General features: G+C 35.9%; 1 protein-coding gene across 1 annotated transcript; it reads left to right on the top strand.

Annotated features, from left to right (window-relative positions):
- Positions 1–4,000: 4,000 nt before the first annotated feature.
- LOC120356696 (zinc finger MIZ domain-containing protein 1-like) lies at positions 4,001–12,489 on the top strand (the record flags this gene model as incomplete). Its single annotated transcript, XM_039445662.1, has 3 exons — positions 4,001–4,777; positions 5,932–6,141; positions 12,205–12,489. Coding segments are annotated over 3 exons (1,272 nt in total), but the record flags the coding sequence as incomplete, so codon positions are not given.
- Positions 12,490–12,652: the final 163 nt, after the last annotated feature.

Below are 12,652 nucleotides of genomic sequence, written 5' to 3'. Positions count from 1 at the left end.
GTGTAAACCCAGCTTAAGCCACGTGTACACCAGAGTTGTAAACAGAGTTTTCAACAAATTGCGGTATTTGGTGCCAATTTATTAATAAGCACAGCAACATTTTGTTGTCAACTTGTGGAAATATGTGTTTTCAACAAAAACATTTTTCCATACTCATCATGGGAAACATTGAGAAAGTTGCCAACAAATTACAAACCGACTACGCTCGCAGTGCAATTATATGACAAGGTTTTCTACTTGGTCGCTCTATATTTGAAAACTGCAACGTGTATTCTACAACAGAATTTATTTATTTATTTGGTTACTAACAATACAATGATCGGAAAAGAAAAAACAGGCTATTTCTCAAAACTTCTTCAATCTCCTAATTTACATAATAGAGGCTTATAAAACAATAAATTACCTCCGGTTTTTGGGTCCTCTTGCTCTCCACTCTAGATATCAAGCTACACCCAACACTATATTATGTTATCACTTATAATTCACCCACTGTTATCTGAATCTTAGTTGTGTAATTTTAATCACACATATTGTAATTTGTAGTAAATATAATACCATATAACTACGTATTGAATAATACTGCTTGCAGGAACTGTCCCTCAATCTCAGACGCATAGTCTTACTGGGGGAATTCCACTCAATCAATATGTTCTTTATACTGTTTTGTAAAAATGTGATTCTTATTTTGTTGAATATCAAATATAAATATGTACATGTATTGTATGCCAAGTGGAAATAAACGAATTGAATTGAATTGAATTAGTTTCAAATTGTCCAAATATTATACATAGGTTATGTCCATTTCAATTTCTCAGATCATCAATCTAAAAATATAAATTAGAATAGAACAAACAATTTCAAATTTGGATAGATTGATAATAAAACTTTCGTAAAAACATTAAACAAACTTTAAATTCACAAAATAATCAATAAAAACACTTGAATTTTGATCTGGAAAATATCACCTTTACCATAGCTACTAACTGCCTTTTAAAATTGACAACTCTTCTGTAGACAACTAGGTATCTATGAACAACATTTTGTTAACAACTTTGGTGTAAACGTAGTTTCTATGACAATTTTGTTGTAAAGGAAGCTTAATGGGTATTTTTGCTTGGGCTATTCATGCTAGCTTGCCGGGCTGAGTGGGATTAGTTCCATAAGAACTAATAGCAATAATATTTCCACAGTAATGTACACGTTCATTGGTACTGATAGCTTCAGAATAGCTTTTAACTGAAATTCAGCTTTAAATGGCAATAATAATTGAAAGTAATTGAGAATTGTAGGAGGATTGAACTCTTTCCCACTGTCGGTCTTTGTTTAGAGTGGGTTTCGAACTCCCTCACTCTATACGGTATTTTGCCCGGCGCCAATCAATTACTATGAATTGATAAAATTAATTACTTTACTGTAACTTCACTCACTGTGTGGATACTTATATTTCACTCACTGAACTAATAATAGTATTGAAGAAAAAGATAAAGATAGATGATCAGGGTCGTGTGTAAGGGAATGTACGAAGTGAAAGGCAAAACAAAAGGTAATTATGAATTTATTATTGAACTTTAAATTTATTGATATGTTATTTATGTTATAATAAATAGATATAGTGATTAGATATAAATACAAGATGATTAAGTTTTTGAAAGTACAACAGTTCAAGTTTTAATTTCATACAACAAATTTTAACAAACAGTTCCTATTTTAACAGGTTACTTGAAAAATAAGGTATAAAACCAAAGTATTGAACAACTCTAGTTAAAAATATGATTATAGTCAAAAATAAGAGAATTGATAAATTTTAAAGAATGAATATGATTAGGGGAGCCTTGCTTTAAAAAACTATTATTTGTGCTTAGAAGAAAATTTCAACTGTAAGCTTCAAGAAGTTAATTAAAACTGTATCCACAGATTTGTATTTAGAAGAGCTAAATAATTAAATTTGCTGTTTACTTTGATGCTATGTAATTGATATAGTTATTTGGGCTTTTAGGGTGGGGTGGTGTGGATTTTAAATGAGAAAAATTGAAAATTCTAAATACAATCTTTACCTGGCTCAGTCAATTCCCTATAGGATAATTGAAGTCTGAGACCAAAAACTCACTCCTACACTGAACACTGTCCAAAATCCAAGAGACTCACAGCAACTAACAGCAACTCAACTGCCACTAACTGCCACTCAAATGCCACACAAATGCAACTAACTTGCAAGACAGGGTCTGCCTGCATATATACTAGCACCACGATTTTCCACCCCTCATCACCCTTCGCCCTCTAGCTCCGCCTACCTCCAACTCTTCAGCTAATATTCTGCTTACAAATTGAATTCAAATATCAATTTGAATTCACTATAATGTTTATTATGTTATATCATTTTAAAATATGGCTCCCCTTCATTATTAAAACAAATGATATCATATATTTTATCAATATTTAAACTCTGAAGTTTGGATACTGACAATTGAATGCATTGATTTGATTAATACAGTAGGCTAATCAATCTTATAAATCTAATATAGCAAATACTTCAATAATAAATACATGAAATGAACAAAATACAATGTCATACAGTAATCATTACAATCGAGTTGAATAAATCAAATTAATAAGATACCAATCAATTACTACTTAATTAATTAAGCAGGTTTCTTATACTCATTGTCAACCTGTTTCAATCAAATATACCTAATTTATTCTATTTACAAATTTGTCCTAGCCTATGAATTCGGATTCAACTAACTTAATTAGCTTATAATAATTATTGAATTATAATTTATTGTACAACATTATTGTTGAATACTTTATACATATAGCCTAATCTACTTCATGACCTAATTATAAATACATTACTCATATATCATGTTTATCGTTTTATGTAATCACCATTCAAATAATTGCTTCAATAATATTCATATGCTGACCACGTGGTAAAATTGTAGCATATGCTAACCACGTGGTTACATTGTAAACTACCTATCTATATTTACTTCTCTCCTAACTATATATCTATATCGCTATTCACAATCTTCATTCACCTGCCATCAACTTATGCTATAGATAAATACAAGGGTTGACACAAAGCACAGGGGACCATGGTTTTCTATTGTAGACGTGTCAGTGACTGACGTTACTGTTATCATATATTGTTAGCAATTCTCTATGACAGAATGATTTTGTCTCAAACTACTTTGAAAAGAATAATAACCCCAGTCATCTGGCTAGGTAAGCTATTCAAATGCATTCTCAATAGTTTTGAGAAACGGTTCTTTTTATTATTCTAGCTCTTCGAGTGTTCATATTCTTAAATACAATATGTTCAGAGCACGTGTTGCAACAAATAACATATATCTACAATTTTTAAATTTTAGGAGAGCACATGGTCGCCATATGTGGCTCAGGATATAGGGTGAGAAAATTTGAAGCGATTCTTGAGGATATTGATTAAAGCGTTTCAGAAGGTGAAGGTTTAGAAGTGTTTCTGAACCGGTAACTAGTAACAAAGTTTGAATTTGAATATCAATAAATATAAAGTGATTGTGATTCAATTCAAAGAAGGATATTGAGTGAAAAGCTTGAAGGTTTCTGGACCAGTTTTTAAATAATTAGAAACAAATTTCCGTTGTTGAACAATTATCAATATTGTTGTAAATAATGTGCTTTTGTAATTGACACTTTATTCATTAAAAGTTTACATCGAACGAGATAAAAATAAAATAACATAATCTTTTAACATCTCTCAAAAAACTCTAAAAACTTCAACTACCGGTAGGCGGTAGTTATTTTCTCATCAACAGTTCGTTGCCAAAACAGACACCTTGACAACCGTGCTCACATGAGTATCCATGTAGGGCTAGCCTACATCACTATTATTACTTCCAGAACATTACAGAATGGATCTTCCATGGCTTATCCACATCTTAATAGGAATGTGTATTTATGATTCAATAATGTATCTATTGAAACATGATTTTTGATAATAGTTATTTTTTGTTTGCAGTACCCAAGCGGCTACCCAAGCGGAGGCGGCGGTCGTCCCGGCTTCCAAGGCCAGTACATGCCACAGCAGACGACGGGCTACGTGCCTGGGGGTGGCGTAGTTCCCGGGGGCGGTCGCAGCGGGGCTGGCGGAGGTGGCATAGTGCGCCAATCGACACCGCCCTACACCACCTCAGCCGCCTCCAACCAGTCAGCCACCTACTTCGGCCAGTTCCAGGCCGGCGGCGGCAGTCCAGCCCAGTATGGAGGCGGCGGAGGTGGTTTTGGAGGGGATAGGGGGGCTGGTGGAGGTGGTAGTTATCAGCATTCTCCAGTACCTGGGAACCCTACACCGCCCCTAACTCCGGCCAGTAGTATGCCGCCGTATATCTCACCCAACGCGGATATCAAGCCGACGTTCAACGACTTGAAACCTCCCTTACCAATCCAAAATGACGACGAGCTAAGACTTACGTTCCCTGTACGAGACGGGATCATACTACCACCGTTTAGATTGGAGCACAACCTGGCTGTTAGTAACCACGTGTTCCAGTTGAAACCCACCGTGCACCAGACGCTGATGTGGAGGAGTGACCTTGAGCTGCAGCTGAAGTGCTTCCACCACGAGGACAGGCAGATGAACACCAATTGGCCGGCCAGTGTCCAGGTGTCCGTCAACGCCACCCCTCTGACCATCGACCGCGGCGAGAACAAGACCTCGCACAAGCCGCTCTACCTGAAGGAGGTCTGTCAGCCCGGACGCAACACCATTCAGATCACTGTGTCTGCCTGTTGCTGTGTAAGTAACAATTCCAATTTTGTTTGCTTCAAGATGCAAATACATGACAAGGTTTCAGTGGTGATGCACAATCAATAAAAGTTCAAGAATTGTGACATATCTTTCAAAAATTCAAAATTTAGAGTTTTTGAATAATTATTAATTTACTGTTCTAGATTTTTTGATACTAGGCTTTAATAGTATCTATTTGATTCAAAATTTGCTCGTTTATCTGAGCACTGAAGAGCGTAAATTGTATTTGGAAAAGTGAAAGTGACATAACCAACATTTTGATTTGGACAGTATAGTATATGGGACAGTTTTAGGCATGAACCTGTTGTGCCTTTCCTCATGTTAAGTATTTGTACACAATGTGATAAATAAATAAATTTATAAATTGTGACGAGAAATAATGATAGTATAATGCATTAAATTGCATATAATTAAAATTTTAATAATGCTAGTTTCCATTCAAATGTTGTTTGTTTCAAAATGAAAATGCATAGTAGGCTCTTGAATTTGAAAGCTTTCAGTGGTGATACACAATCAATGGAGGTTCGAAAATCGTGACATTTCTTCCAAATATAGTGACAAAAATACACTTTGTTAAAGTCAAAACCTAGTGAAGTGGCGAAGGTAAAATATATTTTAGGTAACTATTGTATAATTACAGTATTTTATATTGTGATTGTGATATTGTTGGGAGCCTCCCCAAGGTTACTCTTTTTTCACTCATCTTCTGTCTGATCATCAAATGTTGAAGAACATTCAAGAGACTACTGAGGAATTGGCTACAAAAGAGATGTTTCTACAGTTTACTGGAGTTTTTCTCATATACAGTGTGAGAAATGAACCTAGTGAAATATTATAATAACTAAGATGATGTCATCTTTATTTTTTCGACTTCAAATATTCACGGACATTTTGATGACCTGACAAATTGTATGATTTTATTGTAACTGACAAATGCTAAATGTACGAAACATTCAATTTAAAATGTACATGCATTAATAAATATTATTATAATGTTCATGATGCAATTATAAATTGAATTGAATTGAAATTCTATAACTTGAAATATGAAATTTCTTTGTACTGTGTCTAATCACGTACCAATCTTCCCTGTTATTCTGTCTTTAGTCACTTACTAATCTAATTTGCTGTCCTGTATTTAGTCGCACCTGTTCGTGCTGCAACTAGTTCACCGACCGAGCGTGCGCAGTGTGCTCCAGGGTCTACTGCGCAAGCGCCTGTTGACGGCTGATCACTGCATCGCCAAGATAAAGCGCAACTTCAGCAATACTTCAGGGGGCGCCGGAGGGGGTCCGCCTGGGGCGCCGCCCTGTCCTAACGACCGTGACGTCATCGAGCAGACTGCGCTCAAGGTGAGTAAAACACCGTTTTTTATCATCCATGGGAGTGTATCAGTTCGTCAAGTTCTCAATTCATTAAGTACCTACTCACTTACCAAAACTACAGTTACTAGTAGTTCTGTGAACAGTAGACCTCACGCAGTTTTCTCATCCACAAGTATCTGGTGTCACCTGCTCTAGTTCCAGCGGTACCTGCCTTCCTCCAAATATCTGTCAAATGTTTTACAGTCTATTATAAACTCCCTTAATTTCAGAGATGGTAAAGATGATGAACGTTTTCTTTACATTATTCAACTAATTGAATCTTCACTTTTCTTTTAATAGATGTGCATTAGAGTTCTATTTATTTGTAATCAAAACCAACTACTATTTTAAGGTACGTTAAGAAAGAAAGAAAGTGGCAGTATTTGATTAACATTGGTGTAGCTACTCTTGTCCATCATTCGTCAAAGTAGATAGCGCTATTATTTTCCACCTCTGCAATGTTGCTAGATCGTTCCTCAACAATGTAGAAATATAATCAATTAACAAAATATTCAATCACAATCAAGAACATTTATAATTTAATCATTGGAAATAATATCATTTCTTGACGAATAAAATATATTATATTTAAACAATAATGAACAGATTGCATCAGCTTTCCTCAACATGAACTTGACGTACTGAAAACAGGACGCACTGGAGTTGCACAACCAGGGTGGTTCATGATGAACTGGAATCTTGATGAAGTCAATGTTATGTATAAAGGTAGGCGCACACAGATCGTCATCGGACGGATCGGAGGATTAGATTTGATGCATTATTTTCAATTGAAGTGCGCATACCTGTCCGCATCATATAGATTTGATGCATTATTTTCAATTGGAGTGCGCATACCTGTCCGCATCATATAGATTTGATGCATTATTTTCAATTGGAGTGCGCATACCTGTCCGCATCATATAGATTTGATGCATTATTTTCAATTGAAGTGCGCATACCTGTCCGCATCATATAGATTGATGCATTATTTTCAATTGAAGTGCGCATACCTGTCCGCATCATATAGATTTGATGCATTATTTTCAATTGAAGTGCGCATACCTGTCCGCATCATATAGATTTGATGCATTATTTTCAATTGAAGTGTGCATACCTGTCTGCATCATATAGATTTGATGCATTATTTTCAATTGGAGTGCGCATACCTGTCCGCATCATATAGATTTGATGCATTATTTTCAATTGAAGTGCGCATACCTGTCCGCATCATATAGATTTGATGCATTATTTTCAATTGGAGTGCGCATACCTGTCCGCATCATATAGATTTGATGCATTTTTTCAATTGGAGTGCGCATACCTGTCCGCATCATATAGATTGATGCATTATTTTCAATTGAAGTGCGCATACCTGTCCACATCATATAGATTTGATGCATTATTTTCAATTGAAGTGCGCATACCTGTCCGCATCATATAGATTTGATGCATTATTTTCAATTGGAGTGCGCATACCTGTCCGCATCATATAGATTTGATGCATTATTTTCAATTGGAGTGCGCATACCTGTCCGCATCATATAGATTTGATGCATTATTTTCAATTGAAGTGCGCATACCTGTCCGCATCATAGATTTGATGCATTATTTTCAATTGAAGTGCGCATACCTGTCCGCATCATATAGATTTGATGCATTATTTTCAATTGGAGTGCGCATACCTGTCCGCATCATATAGATTTGATGTATTATTTTCAATTGAAGTGCGCATACCTGTCCGCATCATATAGATTTGATGCATTATTTTCAATTGAAGTGTGCATACCTGTCCGCATCATATAGATTTGATGCATTATTTTCAATTGAAGTGCGCATACCTGTCCACATCATATAGATTTGATGCATTATTTTCAATTGAAGTGCGCATACCTGTCCGCATCATAGATTTGATGCATTATTTTTAATTGAAGTGCGCATACCTGTCCGCATCATATAGATTTGATGCATTATTTTCAATTGAAGTGCGCATACCTGTCCGCATCATATAGTTTGATGCATTATTTTCAATTGAAGTGCGCATACCTGTCCACATCATATAGATTTGATGCATTATTTTCAATTGAAGTGCGCATACCTGTCCGCATCATATAGATTTGATGCATTATTTTTAATTGAAGTGCGCATACCTGTCCGCATCATATAGATTTGATGCATTATTTTCAATTGAAGTGCGCATACCTGTCCGCATCATATAGATTTGATGCATTATTTTCAATTGAAGTGCGCATACCTGTCCGCATCATATAGATTTGATGCATTATTTTCAATTGGAGTGCGCATACCTGTCCGCATCATATAGATTTGATGCATTATTTTCAATTGAAGTGCGCATACCTGTCCGCATCATATAGATTTGATGCATTATTTTCAATTGAAGTGCGCATACCTGTCCGCATCATATAGATTTGATGCATTATTTTCAATTGAAGTGCGCATACCTGTCCGCATCATATAGATTTGATGCATTATTTTCAATTGAAGTGCGCATACCTGTCCGCATCATTATATTTGATGCATTATTTTCAATTGGAGTGCGCATACCTGTCTGCATCATATAGATTTGATGCATTATTTTCAATTGAATGCGCATACCTGTCCGCATCATAGATTTGATGCATTATTTTCAATTGAAGTGCGCATACCTGTCCGCATCATATAGATTTGATGCATTATTTTCAATTGAAGTGCATACCTGTCCGCATCATATAGATTGATGCATTATTTTCAATTGAAGTGCGCATACCTGTCCGCATCATATAGATTTGATGCATTATTTTCAATTGAAGTGCGCATACCTGTCCGCATCATATAGATTTGATGCATTATTTTCAATTGAAGTGCGCATACCTGTCCGCATCATATAGATTTGATGCATTATTTTCAATTGGAGTGCGCATACCTGTCCGCATCATATAGATTTGATGCATTATTTTCAATTGAAGTGCGCATACCTGTCCGCATCATATAGATTTGATGCATTATTTTCAATTGAAGTGCGCATACCTGTCCGCATCATATAGATTTGATGCATTATTTTCAATTGAAGTGTGCATACCTGTCCGCATCATATAGATTTGATGCATTATTTTCAATGAAGTGCGCATACCTGTCCGCATCATATAGATTTGATGCATTATTTTCAATTGAAGTGCGCATACCTGTCCGCATCATATAGATTTGATGCATTATTTTCAATTGAAGTGCGCATACCTGTCCGCATCATATAGATTTGATGCATTATTTTCAATTGAAGTGCGCATACCTGTCCGCATCATATAGATTTGATGCATTATTTTCAATTGGAGTGCGCATACCTGTCCGCATCATATAGATTTGATGTATTATTTTCAATTGGAGTGCGCATACCTGTCCGCATCATATAGATTTGATGCATTATTTTCAATTGAAGTGCGCATACCTGTCCGCATCATATATTTGATGCATTATTTTCAATTGAAGTGCGCATACCTGTCCGCATCATATAGATTTGATGCATTATTTTCAATTGAAGTGCGCATACCTGTCCGCATCATATAGATTTGATGCATTATTTTCAATTGAAGTGCGCATACCTGTCCGCATCATATAGATTTGATGCATTATTTTCAATTGAAGTGCGCATACCTGTCTGCATCATATAGATTTGATGCATTATTTTCAATTGGAGTGCGCATACCTGTCCGCATCATATAGATTTGATGCATTATTTTCAATTGAAGTGCGCATACCTGTCCGCATCATATAGATTTGATGCATTATTTTCAATTGGAGTGCGCATACCTGTCCGCATCATATAGATTTGATGTATTATTTTCAATTGAAGTGCGCATACCTGTCCGCATCATATAGATTGATGCATTATTTTCAATTGAAGTGCGCATACCTTTCCGCATCATATAGATTTGATGCATTATTTTCAATTGAAGTGCACATACCTGTCCGCATCATATAGATTTGATGCATTATTTTCAATTGGAGTGCGCATACCTGTCCGCATCATATAGATTTGATGCATTATTTTCAATTGAAGTGTGCATACCTGTCCGCATCATAAGATTTGATGCATTATTTTTAATTGGATTGTGCATACCTATCCGCATCGTATAGGTATGCGCACTCCAATTGAAAATAATGCATCGAATCTGATCCTCCGATGCGTGCTGACGATCTGTGTGTGCCTACCTTAATAAACATTAAATGATCCGTCTTAATAATCTCTAGTCAATCTATCTATCTAGATTTAATAGAACTGATTCCAAGTTTATAATATATAATATGAGAAGAGTTTATCAGATATGACAATGGTGTAATAACCGAAACCGGTCTTTCTAAGTATCAATAAATCTGTGGTTTTTTGGCAATTTCTTAGTCTTTTTCATTTAATATGAATAATTACCACAATATCAACTTCTCAACTACGGTACACAAAAAGTTAATAATATATGCTAAAATTATAGATTTTTGAAAAAAAATCTGGTGTGGTACACTCACACAACTTTCCTTGCTCATTGAACTGGGAGCCTCATTCTTAAACGACAATAATTTAGAGAAATAACATAATGACGATTGGTGGCAACATAATTATTTGAAACTACGATCAGACTACTCTATATGTGTGTATATAATTGTTTTCAGAGTACTTTTTCCTTTGTGTAAATTGTGAAATCCGATGATTTTTTTAAAAGTCGTCAAAACAGCTGTTCTACAGATGAAATTTTTCGACTATGTGTTATTTTTATAGACTGCTCTACCCACGGTATATAGATGAAGACGGTAGGCGCATGTTTGTGCTAAATTTCCGATGTAGCTGACGTCATTATATCCAATCATCTTTTTTTATAAATAAGTTTATATAATTATTGCCAATAGGTGTTAAAAACCTCGGTTGGTGGCGATGACGCAATCTAGCTGGCTGGCCACTGCGCACACATTCCATGACCCCTACCGTTTTCATCTAAATACCGTGGCTCTACCTACCTACCTCATGCACGAGAATGAGGTTACAAAGTCCATTTCTCAAGGATGGGGTGAACCCCCCATTAGTTTCCGAGAAAGGAGACTCATGCCAGTTGATGGAGCTGATAAATAACTATACAGAGTATGAATTTGAAATAAATCAGTCGAGTAATCGTGAAAAATCGTGAAAAACATGGTTTTTCAGTAATTATCCGCCATTTTTCTCGAGAATATTACGCAGCTCCTGCAATTTTCCTAGAAATGAGACTCATGTCAGTTGATAGGGCTTAAATAGCTATCCATGGTATAAATTTGAAGAAAATCGTTAGAGCCGTTTTCGAGAAAACCGTGAAAAACATGGTTTTTTAGTAATTATCCGCCATTTTTCTCCAGAATATTACGCAGCTCCTACAATTTTTCAGAAATGAGACTCATGTCAGTTGATAGGGCTTATAAATAGCTATCCATGGTATAAATTTGAAGAAAATCGTTAGAGCCGTTTTCGTTAAAACGTGAAAAACATGGTTTTTTAGTAATTATCCGCCATTTTTTCCGCCATCTTGAATTGAATTTATGGAATCTTATTGTCGGGTCCTCATGGTATAAGGACCTTAAGTTTAAAATTTCAAGTCAATCGGTTAATTAGGAATGGAGTTATCGTGTTCACAGACATACACATACACACACACACGCACACACAGACCAATACCCAAAAATCATGTTTTTGGACTCAGGGGACCTTGAAACGTATAGAAAACTTGAAATTGGGGTACCTTAATTTTTTTTGTAAAGCAATACTTTCCTTACCTATGGTAGTAGGGCAAGGAAAGTAAAAACGTTACAGAAAATGTTTAATACAGTAACAATAGAATAGTAATAATTATCAAATTATTGGATAATGAAAAAATAATTATTAAATAAATGCTGATGATGACGAATACAGACTAAATAACATACTGTACATTTTTTATGGTTTCTTAATCTATCTATTCATTTGTCTATATTGTCTGTGTGTTTATTTCTAGATCTATCTATTAATTTGTCTAATGCCGTTAGTCCGTTTATCGTGTGCAGGTGTCGCTGAAATGCCCGATCACATTCAAGAAGATCACGCTACCGGCGCGGGGCCACGACTGCAAGCACATCCAGTGCTTCGACCTGGAATCGTACCTGCAGCTGAACTGCGAGCGGGGCTCATGGCGGTGTCCCGTCTGCAACAAGCCGGCGCAGTTGGAGGGCCTCGAGGTCGACCAGTACATGTGGGGCATCCTCAACACGCTCAACTCGTCCGACGTCGATGAAGTGACCATCGATGCTGCCGCCAACTGGAAGCCGGCTAGGAGTATGCAAGGCATCAAGGTATAACAACAAATGACGGAATCTGGAATAGCCATTTGATACAGTTGTATCCACTATGCAATTAAAGTACCAGTGTTTAGAGTGTAGAAGAATATGCAGGGCATCTAGGTATACTAAAAGATAATGTGTTAGATTAACTAATAATATAGGTGTATTGTATGGG

The sequence above is a fragment of the Nilaparvata lugens genome, unplaced genomic scaffold (genome assembly GCF_014356525.2).
Source record: "Nilaparvata lugens isolate BPH unplaced genomic scaffold, ASM1435652v1 scaffold7535, whole genome shotgun sequence".
Taxonomy (NCBI): Eukaryota; Metazoa; Arthropoda; class Insecta; order Hemiptera; family Delphacidae; genus Nilaparvata; species Nilaparvata lugens.
The sequence above is the reverse complement of the archived record's forward strand: the minus strand, read 5'-3'. Positions and strand labels throughout refer to the sequence as shown.